This window comes from Silurus aristotelis (assembly GCF_946808225.1).
Source record: "Silurus aristotelis genome assembly, chromosome: 5".
Classification (NCBI taxonomy): domain Eukaryota; kingdom Metazoa; phylum Chordata; class Actinopteri; order Siluriformes; family Siluridae; genus Silurus; species Silurus aristotelis.
Genome location: NC_139578.1, coordinates 10215834 through 10236545, shown reverse-complemented (window position 1 = coordinate 10236545; position 20712 = coordinate 10215834). Strand labels below are relative to the sequence as shown.

General features: G+C 38.3%; 1 protein-coding gene across 3 annotated transcripts; it reads left to right on the top strand.

The window, feature by feature from the left end:
- Positions 1-2021: 2021 nt before the first annotated feature.
- Positions 2022-18013, top strand: arl8 (ADP-ribosylation factor-like 8). 3 transcript variants are annotated; one of them, XR_014533762.1, is made up of 7 exons: positions 2022-2613; positions 13480-13540; positions 13639-13786; positions 14539-14622; positions 14860-15011; positions 16133-17093; positions 17195-18013. XR_014533762.1 is itself a non-coding variant. In XM_083542054.1 (7 exons), the coding sequence occupies exons 2-7, from the start codon at positions 2568-2570 to the stop codon at positions 16179-16181; spliced, it is 540 nt and encodes a 179-aa protein (XP_083398180.1). In that variant the 5' UTR covers positions 2051-2146; positions 2236-2567; the 3' UTR covers positions 16182-18013. The 3 variants fall into 3 exon arrangements, 1 of the variants encoding a protein (XP_083398180.1); XR_014533763.1 differs by having other exon boundaries at positions 2040-2613; positions 16133-17107; XM_083542054.1 differs by having other exon boundaries at positions 2051-2146; positions 2236-2613; positions 16133-18013.
- Positions 18014-20712: the final 2699 nt, after the last annotated feature.

Here is a 20712-nt window from a genome sequence, read left to right as displayed (position 1 = left end):
AATCGGTGAATCATTTCATTCCCAGTCTTTCAGTGGTGTGATATTTGAGTCAATCCACCTCTTAATACCAACATTATGACGCCACAGCTCTGATATATATATTGTTTTACAGAAATGCAGTATATCATCACCGACAGGTATCTCATGCAGCGGAATTGAATGCACAAGAAAAACAAATGAACACAATTCAACCAGTCTGCTTTTCAACCACAGCTGCACCACCCACATACATCATCATCATCATCATCATCTCTAACACAAGCATCAATATTAACCTCATAAGATGAGCACAGATTTTACATGCATAGTTTTTTGGGGGGATTTTAAATGAACAGGAATCAAAGGGCAAAGGTATAAATGGTTTATGAAAAAGCTTAAGAACTGTTTTGAACTGTTTTGGCTGACCTTTCCTCACAATGTCCATCTTTTGTCTGTCATGTAAATGTCCTTGTAAATGTCTGCGGATTTAAATCAACCTCCAGTGTTCACAGTTCTAGCATTATAGCAGTACCCCTGTAATTTAATTCAATTCAATTTAATTGATTTTTATTTGTATAACACTTTTAACAATGAACATTGTCTCAAAGCAGCTTTACACAGAAAATGTGGTGATTAAAATTGAATATGTCCTTTATAAGTAAGTTTGTCCCTGATGAGCAAGCCGGTGGCAACTGTGGCAAGGAAAAACTCCCCGAGATGGCATAAACCTTGAGAGGAACCAGACTCAAAATGCTTGATGACTGTAATCTAATTGGATAGATACTCAAACCCTCAAACTCTTGGTTACCCTCCAAGATGCAGTGCACATGCATAGACTACTGGGAATGATTTAATACATATTCATAGACAAAAATATATGAAAACGTAAGTCAAAGATTCTGCTAGAGTTTAAGCCAGGAGACCCTGCTGACCCTGCTGTCCTGACCCTGCTTTGCTGACCCTGATGACCTGCCTTAGAATTATGTAGTAAACAAAAATGTGTTTCATGTTTTGGATTGTAAATGAGCTACATTTAAATTTGATAATGAGCTTTTTGATCATCAGTTGCCTTGTACAGAGGAAAGGGTGAGTACAGAGTCAAAAGCGGTATTAGTACTATTGTACAAATTTATATTATGGCAAGAAACATTCAGTTAGGTAAAAAGATGCAGTCCATCATTACTAAAAGAAATGTAGGTCAATGAAATAAAATCTCAAGATCTTTAAATGTATCCTCAAGTGCGATCTTCAAGACCATCAAACGCTAGGATGAAACGGGATCTTATAAGGACCGTCCCAGGAAAGAACGAACAGGAGCTACCTCTGCTTAGCTTCTTTAAATGACCAGTTTTAGGAATCTCTGATTGACAGCACTTTAGATTAGAGCCCACATAAGTGCTTCTCAGAGTTCAAGTGGAGTTCAAGTTGGGGGTTATTCAACATGCTTTTGTTGGCTACACAATTTCATGTTTGTTCTGTTTTTAATTTTAATGTCTTGTACAATATACAATGTTGAAGCAACAAAAAAATAAAGAAAAATAAAGAAAAAACACTGATTAAAAAGGTTTATTTGTAAATAAATAAAAAATAATAGTGTTATCTTAATAATGATATGCAAATACTATAACATTTCATGGTACAATTTCAGTGGCAATTTCAGTCATGAAAAATAAAACTAAATCCTACAAGTTTTGGTGTCGTTTAAGAGTCTTTTTTTATTTGACTCTCCGAAAGCAGTTTGCATACAGGCTGCACTGTCATAATGATAATAATAATAATAATAATAATAATAATAATAATAATAATAATAATAATTTTAATAATAATAATAATTATGATAATAATAATAATAAAAATTTAAATAATAATAATTTCAATAATAATAATAATGATAATAATAATAATAATAATAACTAATATTATTTTAATAATAATAATAGCTGGAAACGATCAGACCAAACCACAGTCTAATGAACGTGTTTAGGAGCGAGCATTCGCGATTAGCCAATCATAGCGCAGAAGCGGGAACACGTAGCCAATCATAGCGGAGGAGGCGGGCTTTGTGGGAGCAATAAGGCGTTGGGGGATGGTGGTGCGTTAGTCTTATATATATATATATATATTTTTTCCACCAATACTCCTGCTTACTACCCCCTCCCTATCCCGGGTTAGTTTTGTATGGAAACTTTTCCTCCTTTCCCCCCCCCAGAAAAGTGTTTAACTCCTCCACTGCTTGACGCACGATTTCTTTTCCAGAGGCGACCCGTGTTCGCCTTCGTATCCACGCTCAGTCCCGGCTGGAGTCTGGGATGTGACTGTAGCGGTTTACTGGGCAGAGAGACTGAGATGAGGAGGCTGCTCCGGCTTTTGACAGAAATAAGACAGATTGTGGAGTGATTGAACCTGGCTGGGGTTTTAAACCTAATTCCAAAGCACGGCACTGTTGTTTCCCTGTTCTGCGATGGGTTTCATGAAATTAGCGTAGCCGGATAAACAAACATAACGGGGTTAGCAAGAAAACGCTGCTGCAGCAGGCCGCTAGTTCACTCCTGAGCTCTGTCCAGAAGATATATATATATATATATATCATGGGCTTGATCGTGGCCAAGCTGTGGAGCTTTTTCTGCAATCAAGGTAAGTTGTTGTATTGCATTCTGATTGTATGTGGTTAGTGACTTAAAGCAATAGTACCACTCCAGCTGTGTGTGTGTGTGTGTGTGTGTGTGTGTGTGTTAGAGGAATGCAGCATCAGCCGCACCTTGATAACTAGCTTCAGTAGACCTAAAGCGAGACTCAAAAGCAGCTTTACACACGCGGAAATATAATAACGTGTTCAAAGGCAGTGTTATTGTTCGCTCAACCTCGTTAAACGCATATTTCCTCGACGTTTTGACACGTATTTGGGTTCCTCTGCGTCAGAACTTACCGACTAGCGTGTTCTATGTTGTGAACGTCTGAGGAGCAACACGTTTATATCCGAACAACCCTGAACAAATATCAGTTGAAAGCTATAGCTGAATATGCATGTGTGTGTGTGTGTGTGTGTGTGGTGACTTAACAAACAGGTGGTTGACAGCAGCCTAATAAAAGCATAAGTGATTGCAAAAAAAAAGTGGTTTTCCCTTATAATGTATTTTGTATATTATATAAAAGAGAAATATTGATCTTTAAAACTATTATTTTTCAATGACATTGTTGTGTATTCTCTGTATGTATCATGTTAGAAGCTGAGAGAGACTGATTGCCATCGCACTGAGGCACAAAAGTCAACCAAGCAGGCAATGTACATCCAGAAATATGTAGGGTTTTTTGTTTGTTTGTTTGTTTATGCAAATAGTGATGGCAAAATAACCAAGAAGTAATAGTATTCAGTCTGCAAAAGCAGCCGAAGGGTGGTTAAAAAAACACACACACACACACACACACACACACACACACACACACACACATTTTCAGACAATAGATTAATGTCCAGGACTCTAGTAGTTGTGTTGTATTGCAAATCCGAAATCTCTCATTCAAAACTAATATTTTGATACAGAAATTGACTAAAAGATAAGGAACGTCTACCGATGTCACCCATATGAGGATGGGTTCCCTGGTTCCTCTCAAGGTTTCTTCCTCATATCATCCAAGGGAGTTTTTCCTTGCCACTGTCGCCACGGCTGCTCATCAGGGACAAACGCACACCATTCACCTTCACTGTTGTTTTCTGTTAAGCTGCTTTGAGACAATGTCTGTTGTGAAAAGCGCTATACAAATAAACTTGACTTGACTTGACTTAATAAAATCGTGGTCGTTTGGTATGGCATGTCCAATGTATATTTATTATTATATATTCATATCTATACTTGTTTGAAAGTAATCATGGTGGATCATCATGGTGGATTTTGGTGCTTGATTTAAAACTTGGCTCATCAGTAAAACAAATGTGTAGTGATTTTAAAATGATTTTTTGGTGGAGTTCATTTATATAACTTGCAGAATAGACAGACTGGAAAACGTGTCTGTCGAGAAGAGTGAGACTTGCGTGTCTCCCCTGTCCCACAATGCGTGCCCACCAAGCGTTCTTCTTCTTCCTCTCCCTCTGTTTGTGGCGGTGTCAAATGTGAAGAGCGCATGGATTTTCAAAGTTTTCTTGAATTTATTTATTTATTTATTATTTTTGGGTGGCCACGTTCCTGTCTCCAAAAATCCGTAAATCTGTATATAATATAAGAGCGTCGTGAATAAATGTGTGTTGGGTTGAAGGTTTAAATTTCACCTTTTATTTATTTATTTAAATTATTATTTTTTTTTAAATAAAAATGGTCAAGCATAAATGCGTGCTGCATTAATTGCACGTTAATAAAATTAGTGCCGTTAAATGATCTTGCGTTAACGCTTTAACACACATTTTGACAGCCCTAGCTTTAACCGATTAACTTTATCAGGGAAATGAAAGCGTACATTCTTAAAGTCCCATTGAATTCTGAATTTTTAAAACCAGGGAAATGCAGTACTATAGAGAGAGTAAGGACTGATTTCAGGTTACAGTAAGAGTCTTTACACTAATAATCAGGCTAATCCTTTTACTCTGTTCTTTTTAATCTTGTTGCATAGAGTAGTTTGGGGCCGGCGAGTGTCAAGTTCTTTTCTAAGGAAATGCGATGGGTGAGAAGGTCACTGTGTTCCACTATCACCCCCCCCCCCCCACCCCCTATAGTTCTTTTGTGTTTCCGAACAGACTTGGGCCTTTTCTAACGCAGGATGTGACAGAAGGTCCAGTGTCTTGGGTGACCCGGCAAACAAAACGCAAACGAGGAAGCCATTTTCCTTCCATATTGTCTTCCCATGACGTTATTCATGTATGCGTGGACAGCCGGCGTTCCTGTCAGACTGAGCAGATGTGAGCGTTTGGGTATCCTCTGAGTAACTGAAAAGTCTGTTTGATATATCAGAAAGCTTTTAGTTCTGAGGCCATGTTGATAAATCGGTAGCAGACGCATTGATTATTTTGACTAGAAACCGTTCAAATCTGTGTGTACTGACCTAAATAATTGATTCAGATTCAAGAAGAAAAAAACCTGTGCTGTTATATGGAATTAATCAGTGTTGTGACGTGTTACCAACACAGAAGTGCATCGTTTTCTTTTCCATAATTATATACGCAAGTAGGGCTGTAGCTATCGATTATTTAAGTATTTTTTTTTACCGATTATTCCATCGATTAATCGAGTGATCAGTTATTTTTTGCTTATTAAAGAGCAATACTAAATAGAAGAGAAAATGAGACGGGACTCTTAAAACGATCAGGTAATTTGTTTCCTTTTTTGTGAAAACGAAACTTATTTAGTTGGCAAATGACATCAAAATGCAAATACAAATACATAAATACAACACAATTATAAAGATACATTTCAGATTTCTACAAAAAATGTCTCTTATGGTTCAAAGTGATCCCAAACTTTGGAAACTTGAATCCTATGGAGGTTTTTATTTTTATATTTTTTTCCTTGCAATTCCGATTTTGACTTTTTCTTTGTCTCGTAAACGGCAATCATTTTCGGTGCATCCACCAGTAACCATGTTGTCGGCCTGAAGTTAGAAGCCTTTGGTGTTTGAACGAGGCTCCTCTGTGTCACATCACTATTTTATCCATGAATAGTTTCAACATTTGATGTTAAATGTCTGTGAGACAAGTTAGTTCCTGTTATCTCTTACATTATAACAAGTGAAGTCTCTCCTATGGCAAAAAAGCCATAGTGAATGTTCTAATACACTGAGCATGGCAGACTTGGTAAACAAGAATCGACCTTCACCAAAGTCAGGTTGATTTTTGGGTGTTTATACGAGTCAAAGCTAAGTCAGATACGAAACGCTTTGACGAAGTCACATTTTTTTTTTCAGCCTAATAGGTTTAAACTGGCATTTGCACCCAATTACACTAATCACCCAAATAAACAGGCCTGTTTGGCTGAGGCTGCTGATCCTAGTCAGATTTGACTTGAGTGGAAGCTGACTGTTAGACATTTCTTGACATGATATTTAGAATATCTTTTTTATCTAGTTGTCTATCTTGAGTGCCAGTAATGTGCAACACAGGAAACGAAAGCATTGTGCTACGCAAGTACATTCTGTTCTTGTTTTTTTTTTTGTTTTTTTAAGCTCCAAAGGGAAATTTGTGGGTTTTTTTTTTTTCTTTTTTTTCTTTTCACCTTTGGCATAACTTTCCAAAACTGTCTGGTTCATTTGGTTCATTTAGTTGACAGACTCAAAGTCTCAAAGTGTGGGTCAGTCAGCCCTGAGGAAGCAATACTGGTGTCGTTTCCTGTATAGCATTGTGCCGCTATCTAAACCCAGCAAGTTGTGTTGTCCTCACTTCCTTCCATCACTCCACATCTGAACATAAAGGGCAAAAAAGCCAGACTACTTGTGCTTTATTCTCACACACACACATTCTTTGCACTGACATGCCAATTTTGATCTTGGGCTGCGTGTGAACTGTCATGCGTTTCTTGGATAACAAGCATGATTCGGCTCGGTGTGCATGTGTGGGTGGTAAGGCTCATGCAGCCTTTTGTTTTATGTAAAAAGCTGAAATTGTGAGTTCACTAATGCCACAGAGCAAAGACACACATTGCAGGCTCGCTCCGGGAGGAAACGCTTCAGTCCTACATAACGATCCATTCCCTAGACAGCTCTTCAGATGCTCTTGGTTTTAACTCTTCCCCAGATTTTAACATTCTAAACACATCTTTTTTTTTTGTAGTCTCTAGTAACAGTGTTCCACAAAATCTGGTTTGAAATGGAACATCACTAAGTCGGTTGACGGTGATGTTTTAAATATCCACACACGTGCAAACCTGCTGCTCCGAAAGTCTTGAGGCCGCGGTAAAAAGTGTCTTGAATGATTTGTATTTATGATTCTGCATATTTTGCATGTATTTGAATGAAAGCACATTTCTTTTAAATTTGTACAGTAGTTCAGATTGTTCTTGTCCCTTCCGCTGAAAATTCTGGAAAAAAAAAATATTTGGGACGATGTTCTGCTAGATAATTATATAATAAATAAATATACAGTGGTGTAAAAAATTTAATGTTCCAGATTATCGAAACAATTTAAATATTAGTAAAAGATAAAACAAGTGAACACATGCCATTTTTAAAAAAAAAAGGTTTTTATTATTGAGGGTAAACAAAATCCAAAACTACATGGCCCTGTGTGAAAGTGTTTGCCCCCTAAACCTAATAATAACTGGTTGAGCCGCCCTTAGCAGCAACAACTGCAATCAAACGTTTGCGATAACTTGCACTGAGTCTGTTACAGCGCTGTGGAGGAATTTTGGTCCAATCATCTATGCAGAATTGTTGTAATTCAGCCACATTGGAGGGTTTTCGAGCATGAACCGTTTTTTTAAGGTCATGCCACAGCATCTCAATAGGATTCAGGTCAGGACTTTGACTAGGCCACTCCAAAGTGGTGGACTTGCTGGTGTGTTTTGGATCAGAACCCAAGTTCAGCTTGAGGTCACAAACAGATGGCCTGATATTCTCCTTCAAGATTTTTTGGTAAACCGCTGAGTTCATGGTTCCATTTATCACAGCAAGTCCTCCAGGTCCTGAAGCAGCAAAACAGCCCCAGACCATCACACTACAACCACCATAAACCACCAAAAATTACAACCACCATAAATTTCGGTATAATGTTCTTTTTCTGAAATGTGGTGTTATTTTTACGCCAGACGTAATGTTACACCCACCCTCCAAAAGGTTGAAATTTTGTCTCGTCAGTCCACAGAGTATTTTTCCAAAAGTCTTGGGGATCATCAAGATGTTTTCTGGTGAGAAACTGAGAAGATCCTTTATGTTCTTTTTGCTCAGCAGTGTTTTTTTTTACCTTGGAACGCTGCCATGCAGACCCTTCTTGCCCAGTCTCTTTCTTATGGTGGAGTCATGAACACTGACCTTAACTGAGGCAAATGAGGCCTGCAGTTCTTTGGATGTTTGTTGTGGGGTCTTTTGTGACCTCTTGGATGAGTCGTCGCTGTGCTCTCTGGGTAATTTTGGTCGGCTGGCCACTTCTGGGAAGGTTCTCCACTGTTCCATGTTTTTGCCACATGAATAACGGCTCTCACTGTGGTTCGCTGGAGTCCCAAAGCTTTAGAAATGTCTTTATAACCTTTTCCAGACTGATGGATCTCAATTACTTTCTTTCTCATTTCTTTCTGAATTTCTTTGGCTCTCAGCATGATGTCTAGATTTTGAGGATCTTTTGGTCTACACTTGGTCAGGCAGGTCCTATTTAACTTGTTAGCCTTCGCCACAGATTTTGGGACTCACAGATGAAAATGCCCTACTTAACATTTAAATGTTAACAGTTCCTGATAAAAATAGGCTACATACACAATTTAAATATCTTTAAAAAGAAGACACTTTGAGCTTTACTGTCAATTATCAAAGTTGATATTGCTCCAAAAGATATTGTTATAGATGATGACGTGCCATGGATATACTTTTCCTGCTTTGAACATTTATTTTAATTTTATATATAAATACATTAAATCAGTCCTGGAGCAATCCAGAAAAGTACTGGGTTGATAGCCACATGTCTCATGAGTTTATATTTTATATTTTCTGAAGATTTTCATGACAAATGAGATTCCAACAAACATTTATTTGAGACTTGTCTGATCCTTTTCTCCCTCCCCCTGTTTGAGAGTCACCTGCTAAACTCAGGTGGCCATTCATACTCTATTCATACAGTCTGCATATTAATGAATTGCTGACCATTAAAGGCTTTTGTTATACATGTTTGGCTTTTGATATTAATTTGGCATTCATATAGATGGCCGGGTAGCCAGACAAGCTCTTGTTTTAAAGTAATGGTCATTCATATTGATGTGTGACTATTCCAATCCCAACAACACACACACACACACACCTACTTTTTAAGCATTTGTCTTATAAAAACAAACGGGCAATAAAAACCTATAAAATTGTATAAAACTGTAAACTGAGATATTTATTGTAACATATAGATTCAAACTAGCATCTCCATGCACATCTCCAAGTCTCTGTTACTCCGCCCCCAAAAATATTTTCCACGTCGCTGCTTTGTGCAATTTTCTGATAAAACAACTTTTTGACTACATTTTTTTCTTTGTTTATTTTTTTTTGTAAACAAGGTCCAGTTAGCACGAGCACGTGTAACCAGTAAGAGTTTGCAAAGAGTAATAAAACTAAGACTTCACCACATGGTGAATAAAATCCTTCCATACAGTACAGACCAAAAGTTTGGACACACCTTCTCATTCAAAGAGTTTTCTTTATTTTCATGACTATATGAAAATTGTAGATTCACACTGAAGGCATTAAAACTATGAATTAACATGTGGAATTATATATGGAATTATATACCTAACAAAAAAGTATAAAACAACTGAAAAATGTCATATTGTAGGTTCTTCAAAGTAGCCACCTTTTGCTTTGATTACTGCTTTGCACACTCTTGGCATTCTCTTGATGAGCTTCAAGAGGTAGTCACCTGAAATGGTCTTCCAACAGTCTTGAAGGAGTTCCCCGAGAGATGCTTAGCACTTGTTGGCCCTTTTGCCTTCACTCTGCTGTCCAGCTCACCCCTGAACCATCTCGATTGGGTTCAGGTCCGGTGACTGTGGAGGCCAGGTCATCTGGCGCAGCACCCCATCACTCTCCTTCTTGGTCAAATAGCCCTTGATGCCTTCAGTGTGACTCTACAATATTCATAGTCATGAAAATAAAGAAAACTCTTTAAATGAGAAGGTGTGTCCAAACTTTTGGTCTGTACTGTATATAGTTAGAATCCTGCACTTATTGGCTACAATTTCCATCAATCATTTTGTTTCCATAATATTACTGGCTGAAAATAAAAGGTTATAAAATGATGCATGGTGCATAATAAACGTCACCTAAACACCTGCCTATGGATTGTAGACTCAAGCCTGAGATTGTTTTGTAACGCTATATTCTAACAGCCATATTTGTCTTTTTACCAGCAAGATCTTTTTTTTTTTTATTTGTATTTTTTTATGCAAAAGTATTTCGGACAAAACACCAGCCGAAGGTCTGTGAAACAAAAGAATAACCATTTAAATCACAATACTATTGTTTTGTTGGTGCAGAAATGCTTTAAGACATGTTGTTCAGTGGTATCTTTCCTAATACACTGGAAATTGCAGCAGTGGATGCGTTTGTGACATGTTATTACAATAAATGTGTAAGTACTGCATTATATATACGTTAAACGTTTTCCATTGAGGAACAGTGGTCTGAAATCGCTGCTTGAGGCTTAGACCTTTAGAATGATGTATCGATAGTCATGGTTACTCTTCTCCCTTTTTATTTAATCTATTGCTAAACATCAACACCTGAGAACAATTTTATAATCGTTGCACTGGCACAGCGCTGATGACTAAGGGGTTAAGAGTTCTTAATTGTGAACAGGTGTGGCAGTAATCAGGCCTGGGCGTGGCTAGAGGAAATTGAACTCAGGTGTGATAAGTTTTAACAGGGGGCAAACACTTTTTCACACAGGGCCATGTAGTTTTGGAATTTGTTTTCCCTTAATAATAAAAACCTTCATTTAAAAACTGCATGTTGTGTTCACTTGTGTTCTCTTTTACTAATATTTAAATTAGTTTGATGATCTGAAGCAGACGTGCAAACAAATAAATCGGGATGGTGTGTGTTTGTATATATATGTGTATGTATATATATACAGTGAGGAAAATAAGTATTTGAACACCCTGCTACTTTGCAAGTTCTCCCACTTAGAAATCATGGAGGGGTCTGAAATTGTCATCGTAGGTGCATGTCCACTGTGAGAGACATAATCTAAAAAAAAAAATCCAGAAATCACAATCTATGATTTTTTAACTATTTATTTGTATGATACAGCTGCAAATAAGTATTTGAACACCTGAGAAAGTCAATGTTAATATTTGGTACAGTAGCATTTGTTTGCAATTACAGATGTCAAATGTTTCCTGTAGTTTTTCACCAGGTTTGCACACACTGCAGGAGAGATTTTGGCCCATTCCTCCACACAGATCTTCTCTAGATCAGTCAGGTTTCTGGCCTGTCGCTGAGAAACACAGAGTTTGAGCTCCCTCTAAAGATTCACTATTGGGTTTAGGTCTGGAGACTGGCTAGGCCACGCCAGAACCTTGATATGCTTCTTACAGAGCCACTCCTTGGTTATCTTGGCTGTGTGCTTCAGGTCATTGTCATGTTGGAAGACCCAGCCTCAACCCATCTTCAATGCTCTAACTGAGGGAAGGAGGTTGTTCCCCAAAATCTCGCAATACATGGCCCCGGTCATCCTCTCCTTAATACAGTGCAGTCGCCCTGTCCCATGTTCAGAAAAACACAGCCAAAGCATGATGCTACCACCCCCATGCTTCACAGTAGGGATGGTGTTCTTGGGATGGTACTCATCATTCTTCTTCCTCCAAACATGTTTAGTGAAATTATGACCCAAAAATTCTATTTTGGTCTCATCGGACCAAATGACTTTCTCCCATGACTCCTCTGGATCATCCAAATGGTCATTGGCAAACTTAAGACGTGCCTGGACATGTGCTGGTTTAAGCAGGGGAACCTTCCGTGCCATGCATGATTTCAAACCATGATGTCTTAGTGTATTACCAACAGTAACCTTAGAAACGGTGGTCCCAGCTCTTTTCAGATCACTGACCAGCTCCTCCCATATAGTTCTGGGCTGATTTCTCACCTTCTTTAGGATCATTGAGACCCCACGAGGTGAGATCTTGCATGGAGCCCCAGTCTGAGGGAGATTGACAGTCATGTTTAGCTTCTTCCATTTTCTAATGATTGCTCCAACAGTGGACCTTTTTTCACCAAGCTGCTTGGCAATTTCCCTGTAGCACTTTCCAGCCTTGTGGAGGTGTACAATTTTGTCTCTAGTGTCTTTGGACAGCTCTTTGGTCTTGGCCATGTTAGTAGTTGGATTCTTACTGATTGTATGGGGTGGACAGGTGTCTTTATGCAGCTAACGACCTCAAACAGGTGCATTTAATTTAGGATAATAAATGTAGTGGAGGTGGACATTTTAAAGGTAGACTAACAGGTCTTTGAGGGTCAGAATTCTAGCTGATAGACAGGTGTTCAAATACTTATTTGCAGCTGTATCATACAAATAAATAGTTTAAAAATCATATATTGTGATTTCTGGATTTTTTTTTTAGATTATGTTTCTCACAGTGGACATGCAGCTACGGTGACAATTTCAGACCCCTCCATGATTTCTAAATGGGAGAACTTGCAAAATAGCAGGGTGTTCAAATACTTATTTTCCTCACTGTATATGTGTATGTATATATATATATATATATATATATATATATATATATATATATATATATATATATATATATATATATATGTGTATATGTATATGTATATATATATATGTGTATATATATATATATATATATATATATATATATATATATATGTATATATATATATGTATACACTTAAAATAAGACGTTTTGTTTAGTTGTGAAGATAAGCATCTGAAATATCATTAATTTAGTATATTAACTGATATATATAAACGATATCTGCATAAATTAAATCATTCAAACATTGAAAACAAGCATTTGAATGTGGTTAATCCGCAGTAACTCACGTTTAAAAACAGAAGTAACTGATGTGGTAGACATTCTATAAAAAGGAAACAGAACAGAGAAATGCAGCAAGCAAACAGGTTTAAAAATAAAGAAAAAAAAATGAACATCCGTGTACAAATGTTATCATTCTCTGAAAACCACAGCAGTCAAAAAAAATCTAATAGTTTACCGCTGCGGTTATTGTCGCTCGCGAGCTGATTGCGTGACCTGATGCTCGCGAGTCACAACAGAACAGATCCAGTGCGACTGTCCCGAAGTTACAAACAGTTTACACAATAGCACTACATTACACTACGCCATGTTCAAATGATGAGGATTATACAGTTGTTGCTTACTGTGCTGACTTTTCGCTTTCATCCATGACGGCGTCTGTGTTCTCTTGCCATCACACTGAGCCGTAACGTGAGCAGTCCAACTAATCGATAACTGCATTCGTTGCCAACGATTTTCATTATCGATTATTATCGATTTAATCAATTAGTTGTTGCAGCCCTATATTACACATAAACAGAAGGGTGCTATGGGAATGAAGCACTTCAGCAGGTGTCACCGACTAGCTGCATGTAGGAGCCATTATGGGGAAGCAAAAAAACGTGACCAATGTTTTCCGAGTCATTCAGGAGTGAACGTGCCACAAACTCACTCCAATGTGCTTCTATCATGTATAAAGCTAAACTCAAAATTGCCTTCATGCTCAACATGCTCACTTTGCTTTTGCTAGCGGTCACTTTATTTACTGCGGACCACAAATTGGTGGCTCTCCCTGTAAAGTGCACATGGGCTTAGTTCATCTTCTCACCCTAGTTTTTTTTTCTTTGGTCTGCAGAACACAAGGTGATCATCGTGGGTCTTGACAATGCCGGAAAGACGACCATTCTTTACCAGTTGTAAGTAGCCCTCGCTTCAAAAATCTTTTTAATGTAACGATTCTCAAGAATGGGACATGTAAGGCAGTGCTTCTGTTTTTTTTTTTTTTTTTGTGCAGCCTGATGAAAGAGGTCGTCCACACGTCTCCAACAATTGGCAGTAACGTTGAAGAGATCGTCGTGAAGAACACGCACTTCCTAATGTGGGACATCGGTGGCCAGGAGAGCTTAAGAACCTCTTGGAACACTTACTACTCCAACACTGAGGTGATTTTTCAGAATGATTCTCCAACAATATTCTAAATATATTCCATTTCTGTACACTACATTCTTGAGCTATGTTATTAATATTAATTATTTTGTATGATTAGGAGGATGATTACAGTTCCAAAACCGCCCGCGATAAACGAAAAACCGCGATAAACGAACGCCACCCCAAAAATGCTTTTTTTTAGATTACTGTACTTTATTGGCAACAATTATATATACAGGATCATTATTTAATATGTATAATAAACAATACCAAAACACTATAATAATCCAAAAATCAGATGGACTTGCAAACATTAGGTTTTGAGCCTTGTTGTTTAGGAAGCTCCTGACCAATGGACTGTGAGTGTATCATTGTGTACCATCACACTGATGAATGCAGTGAACTATGTCCAACTGGTATATGTGTGCATGTATGTGTGTGTGTGTACAGACCCTGAGGTCAAAGCTGAGTATCTGACAAAGGGGACTAAGTGAAAGCATGTCCCAGGCATTCAACCGAAGCATTTTGTGTGTGAGAGGTCGATGTGGTGGGGGTTGCTACTGAATGCTGCTCTAAAACACTGCACTCTGTGCAACAAGCACACACACACATTCTTAAGTACATGTGCCAGCAGGCAAGGACATGCAGAAAAGCTCTTATAGTGCGCTTTTATTTTTTTTTCCCACTTGTACACGAAGCCCACCTCATTGCGACTGACTTTATTCACTAAGCTAATTGTGACCTTTTATGTCTGTCCTGTTCTCAGTTCATCATCCTGGTTGTGGACAGTACGGACAGAGAAAGGCTTGCGATCTCCAAAGAGGAGCTGTACAGAATGCTAGCACATGAGGTAACACCTACACGTGGGCTTAAACGTTTTTTCATTTATACACTAGCACAGATAATATTTTACATTTCAAATAACTAAAACTCAAAACTGAGTGCATCATTCACATCGTTGTTGCAGTCTTGATCCAAAATGTGAGTGGTCAAGCGCATCGAATTAACCGGAAAAATTGTTTTATGCATGCAGTCTGTAATCATTCAGAACATCACTTGCTCACCTCAATCTTTTTTTTATTTTTAGGATTTACGTAAAGCCGCAGTGTTGATTTTTGCGAATAAGCAGGATATGAAGGGCTGCATGTCCGCAGCCGAGATCTCAAAATACCTGACCCTCAGCTCAATCAAAGATCATCCGTGGCACATTCAGTCCTGCTGTGCTCTTACAGGAGAAGGGTGAGGGTCACACAATCATGTACACTGTTCATATGATTTTTTTTTTTCCGACCTTTTTTAAGAAAGATGTTTTACTAGATTTTAGAATGTGCTATAAAACCCGTAGTGAGATCAGGTGCTGTTGTTTGCTGAGGAAGCCTCATCGTTCCCTTTATGCTAAGGGTTCAGTGGGGTTGATCAGATTTCTTTGCTTTATGAACAGGAGCATTATCCTGCTGAAACAGATTTGGGCCTCTTGGTTCAGCAAATGGAATTCTGTTTAATTGTTGCTTGTCTGAAAGACACCTCAGAAGAATGTGGTGGAGTGGTAGCTCTGTGGTTAGGACGGGAGGTCGCGATTGCAAATTGCAGCAAGGCCAAGCTTCCACTGGGGGCTCCTTGAGCAAGAACTTCAACCTTCAACTACAATTGTTGCATAAATGAGATTATAATAATAAGTAATAAGTTGCATGAGACGAGTTGTCTGACAAATGCCATACGTGTAATTGTAAGGTGACCACATACTTGTAGCTGAATAGTATATATTATTGTAATAAGTGCTGACCCATTAGTACAGTACAATGACACATTCACATTTGAGAACCATTAAACATGTTAATGAACACCGGCTGTAAAGGGTCTCTCAAGATTTTGCTAAACCTTTTCTCCAATAAAAACGCCAGATGAACCAGTCAATATAGGAATCTGGAATGATTGACAGTTATGTAGGTGGCTTGAAGTATTTTTTTTTCTACTTGAATCTTGACACTTGACCAACCAATCAGCAATCGCCTGACAAACTGCCATACATAGAAACGGAAAAGAAAGATTTATACTTGCTTTCTTTAAAGCACCCGAAGCCAGCGATATGTTTTTAAACTGTTGCTCATGCTGCACCACACAGCCACTTAATGCACTCAAATCAGAGTGGTGTGACTGTGGTGCACCCATGATTGGACAATGATGCTACAACTGATCGATTAGACATTTTGTTGTAGCCGTCCTGCTATCTGGGGGATGGAATACTTTCTCTTGCGAATATGTTTCTAATAAAATTTTAATGAAAATTTTTTAAAATGTTTTTATTTCAACTGATCAAAACCAGTGCCAACTCTGCCTAATGTTCTTGAATTCTCTTTCAGGCTTTGCCAGGGCTTGGAGTGGATGACTTCAAGGGTGGGACTCAGATAGCCTCCAACAACTTTACAGGACTGGCTTCATGCAGCGCCTTCACCGTGAACATCTGGCCTCATCCTATTGGCTGCATTTTTTTTTTTTTTTTTTTATGATTATTATGATTTTAAACCTTTTAGCTCATGAACAGTGATCGACCGCTCTGGACAACCTACCTCACCACAGAATGACTGGATGCTGGTTGACAGATTGGACAGATGTTTCAGTTTCTTCAGGTTATTTATGCACATGAAAGAACTGAGAGGCATTGGACTGTGTGCTTTGAACACCCATTTTTGGAAATGTTCTCTGTTCTAGTTTAACATAGTTAATGGACTGTGGTGTGTTTTATTGAACAAATCATTTGACTGGTCAATACAGCGGTCAGGGACGTCTGTTGTTTCTTTTTTGTGTGGGTGTGTGATGGGGGGGGGCATGTATGAAGTGTCTGTAACAAACTCAAAAACCACTACATATCATGAACACACATTGCATATCATGGCTCATTACCTCAGTTAGCAGCACTACAGACACTCGAGCAGCCGTCATTGAGCTAGCCTTTGCGTTACCACTGAAATTGTGGGAGCGGCCTGGCTCAGTAATATGGAGTTTTATTCATTGATCTATGTCAATTATTTGAGGTCCTCAAACACCATTTATAACCATGTTTGTGCCATTCGAATAAATGGGCTCCTTTTCCACCCATCATCTGCAATTACATTGAGGACTGGTTATTGATATCTTTTTCCCCCTGAGGATGAAACCTGGATTATGGATAAACTTGAAAATCCTGTTTTTGTTTTGTTTATTTTATTTTTTTTTGCTAATTGTATTTTGTTTTTATATGTCAGGTACCAGTTTGTATTATTTTTATACTGGTGATTCATATGCTGCATCAAAACACTTTTACTCAGTCGTGTGTGTGTGTGTGTGTGTGTGTGTGTGTGTGTGTGTGTGTGTGTGTGTGTGTGTGTGTGTGTGTGTGTGTGTGTGTGTGTGTGTGTGTGTGTGTGTGTGTGTCAGTCAGTCAGTCAGTCTCAGGCTGGTGAGCATTTTCAAATCTATTTAAATAATTGGTGCAAACTGAGTAGCAGCTACAAAATCTAGGTGGAGATCTTTTCAGTTCTGCAATTTTGAACCATGAAAGTGTTTATGAAAATACTGTTTTTGGAATAAAATTATGTATGCATATGTTTTTTTTTTTGTTTGTTTTTTTAAAGATAGTTGTTGGAACTATTTCTGGAATTTATTTGAAACATAAGAGACATGATCATGTCTAGATACAAAATTTGGCTCTATCTAGATATGTGCTTGGAACTGAAATGAAAATAGGCCTTTGAGTGAATATAGGAACCAGATGTTTTTATGCTGACTTTAAAAAAACGCTGCCTCAGCCATTCTAGGAGTTTACAAGTATGCTTGTGCGATTATTAGCATATTTGAAGCATTGAGCTGTGCAATCCTTAACACTTAAAACTATGTCTACTGATTTAACACCAAACAGTATAGAGCTAGAAATCAGTGAATTTTTATTTTATTTTTTGCTTTGCACATTGCCATCAATAACTATATATATAAAAATATATTTATACTTTTTTTTTTTTTTTTTGTGCGCTGAATGGATTGCAAGGGAAGAAAATGTTTTTATGAAAATTTTTATTTTTTTTCATAAAGTAGGCTGTTGATTCAGAGGCACAGATTCATTCATCTGCAGTACCACGGATTCCTCATTTCATCAGCCATTGAATACCCATTCCCAAATCTCAGATGTGCCATTTCAGCATAAGCAGGTAAAATGTGTATCAACATTTATATTTCTGTAATTTTGTAATAAATGCTTTTATTTTGAATTTCTCTTTGTCCCTTTGAAAATGCTGTGTGGATATTTGTGTTGTTTAGAAGAAAAACGTGGATTTCTATGCAAGCTTATGCTATTCATAGCTCACTTAGCCAAGAGTTCAATTTCAGGTAGGGGGAATCAAGATGCACCATCTGCCTGTGAAAATATGAGGACAGTAGGGAAATAAAAACAACAACTAAAAGTATATGCAAATCTGCCATAACATTAAAACCACTCAATATTTTGAAGAGCTTCCTTATGCCACCCAAGTCTTTGAGCAGAGCAGGCCACCTCTTTCCATTGCTCCATGTTCCAACTGTAGATGTTTTTTGCAGTGGACTGGAATCAGCATGGGCACTCTGTAGCTTAACAACCATATGAACAACAAGCTATGATTCACGGTTCTGAGACCTTTCTCTCATAGACAGAACTACATTTTTTTTCAGCAATTTGTTGTACAATAGCTCTTCTGTGGAATCAGAACAGAGAGGCTAGCTGTCACTTCCCACACACATCCGTGAGCCTTGAGCATCCATGGCCCTGTCATCAATTCACCAGTCAATTCATCCTTTGAACCAGATTTGCTAGGTACTGGACACCCTTCACTTGCCACATTATATATGCCACTCTGTGACTGTTGTTATGCCATGATATAATTTATTCAGTTTTTCCTGTCAGTGGTTTAGGAGTTATGGCTAATCAGTGTATATACACTGTAATTTTTTTGCACTGCATTGATCAGTGAAGCATACATATCTGCACATCATTAAGACATCAATTAGTAACTGCTCCAGAGACTTTTATGGAAGCACTGGGTGTGACCCAAGAGCAAAACTATAGGTAGAACACACAAAACTCCACAAAGGCAGTAACCAGAGCTGTGATGAGGAAACTCAAATCAAATCAAATGGAGGAAAAGCAAAATAAGTGATGAAAAAAATACATCCTTTTTACATGAATACAAATCTCTGATGTTCCACAGTATGTAAAGTGCAACACAGTTAACAAGTAAAACATTCACTGTAAAATATGCCATTTTGTTATGTAAAACATATCAGAGTCCCTGGTGGTCTAGTGGTTAGGATTCAGCGCTTTTAACGCTGTGGCCCGGGTTCGATCCCCGGTCAGGAAACCAAAACCCTAGCCACTCTTAGTGCTGGTCCCAAGCCGATAAATGGGGAGGGTTGCGTTAGGAAGGGCATCCAGCATAAAAACGTGCCAAATCAAAACATGCGGATGATCCGCTGTGGCGACCCCTAATGGGAGAAGCGAAAGAAAGTATTATGTAAAACATATCAAATTTAGTTTCAAGTTAAAAAGATTACATACCAAATTATATAAACCTAATTTTTTCCTACATTTTACTTAAGCTAAAGTAGACTTCTGTTGTCAAATAATTTTGCAAATAGACACCTTTGAGTATATGCAATATATTTATACTTTTAGGAAATATACACAAAGTGTAAAGCATGTCACTGTATTGCCCTATACTGTACACTGATAATATACAGTGTATTGAAAATGACAATAATTAATATCAATCTAGTACATAAAGTTAGTACATGTTTAAAACATTCAGTTTATTACTTTGGACTAATTAACTGTTGGCCCCGGTGCTACTGAGCCATTTCAGTTCGCTTTGTAAAGAATAAATAACTGGCAGGAATTAAGTGCACTTTATTCATCACCTTGTCTCTATTAGTGCCTCCAGAGAGTCAAGGATTCACTTTAGAATCCTTTTAGAAAACATACAAACCCACGCAATCACACCTATAGACAATTTGAAGTACGTAATCAATCTTTCGACATGTTTTTTCGGAGGTAGAAAAAAAGAGATTTGCAAAATCAGTGAAAGAAACAGTAATTAGAGTGAACTCAATATATAACTGAAGCGAAATGTGTGTTAGTGCGCAACAAATGTTCGAATAATTGCAGATAAAGAAGGAGGTCCTTCTTCAGTTCATTGATTTAATTTATCAGGGCTAAATAACAATTGTTTATTCCTGACCAAATTAATATTCCCAGGTGACAGAAAACAACAGATTTCAATATGTAGTCTCTTTTTCAGTCTCTAGGTTATGTATGTAACCTTAGTTCGGGAACGAGACACTGCGTCACAACGCTTTGGGAACACCCTCAGCGTTGCTCATGCTCTTAATTACGTGTGAATTCTGGCCATAGGCAAGGCAACTTCACCGGCGGGGCAATAGCGATAGAGGCAATAGCAGACAAACAGCTGCTCTGACTTCCTCCATGGACACCTCCTGTGGACATACATGTCCAGTGCTTGCACTGGACACAGTCGGTTTTGATTCTATTGGTCAGGGGCTAGCAAGGTAGGAGTGTAGAATGCCTGCAGCATGACAGGTCGTGGGGGAACCGCAGGCACCTAAGGTATGTACCCTGGTTTAGGGTAAAGAAAGGCACTGGCCATGCAAGGGGTAAACTCCAGGAGAGACATGGCCATGGAAAGAGCCTGTAGGTCCCCGACCCTCTTCAGGGAGGATATAGGCAGAACGAAAGCAGTCTTAATAGACAGGTACCTAAGGGCCACCCCAGCCAAGGGGTCGAAAGGGGGCTCCGACATAGCCGCTAGCACAATGGCCAAGTCCCACACAGGCACTCTGGATTGCGTCCTGGGTCTCAGCCTCCGGGTGCCATGCAGGAAACGTGTCACCAAGGGGTGTTTACACAGCGACTGCCCCTCAG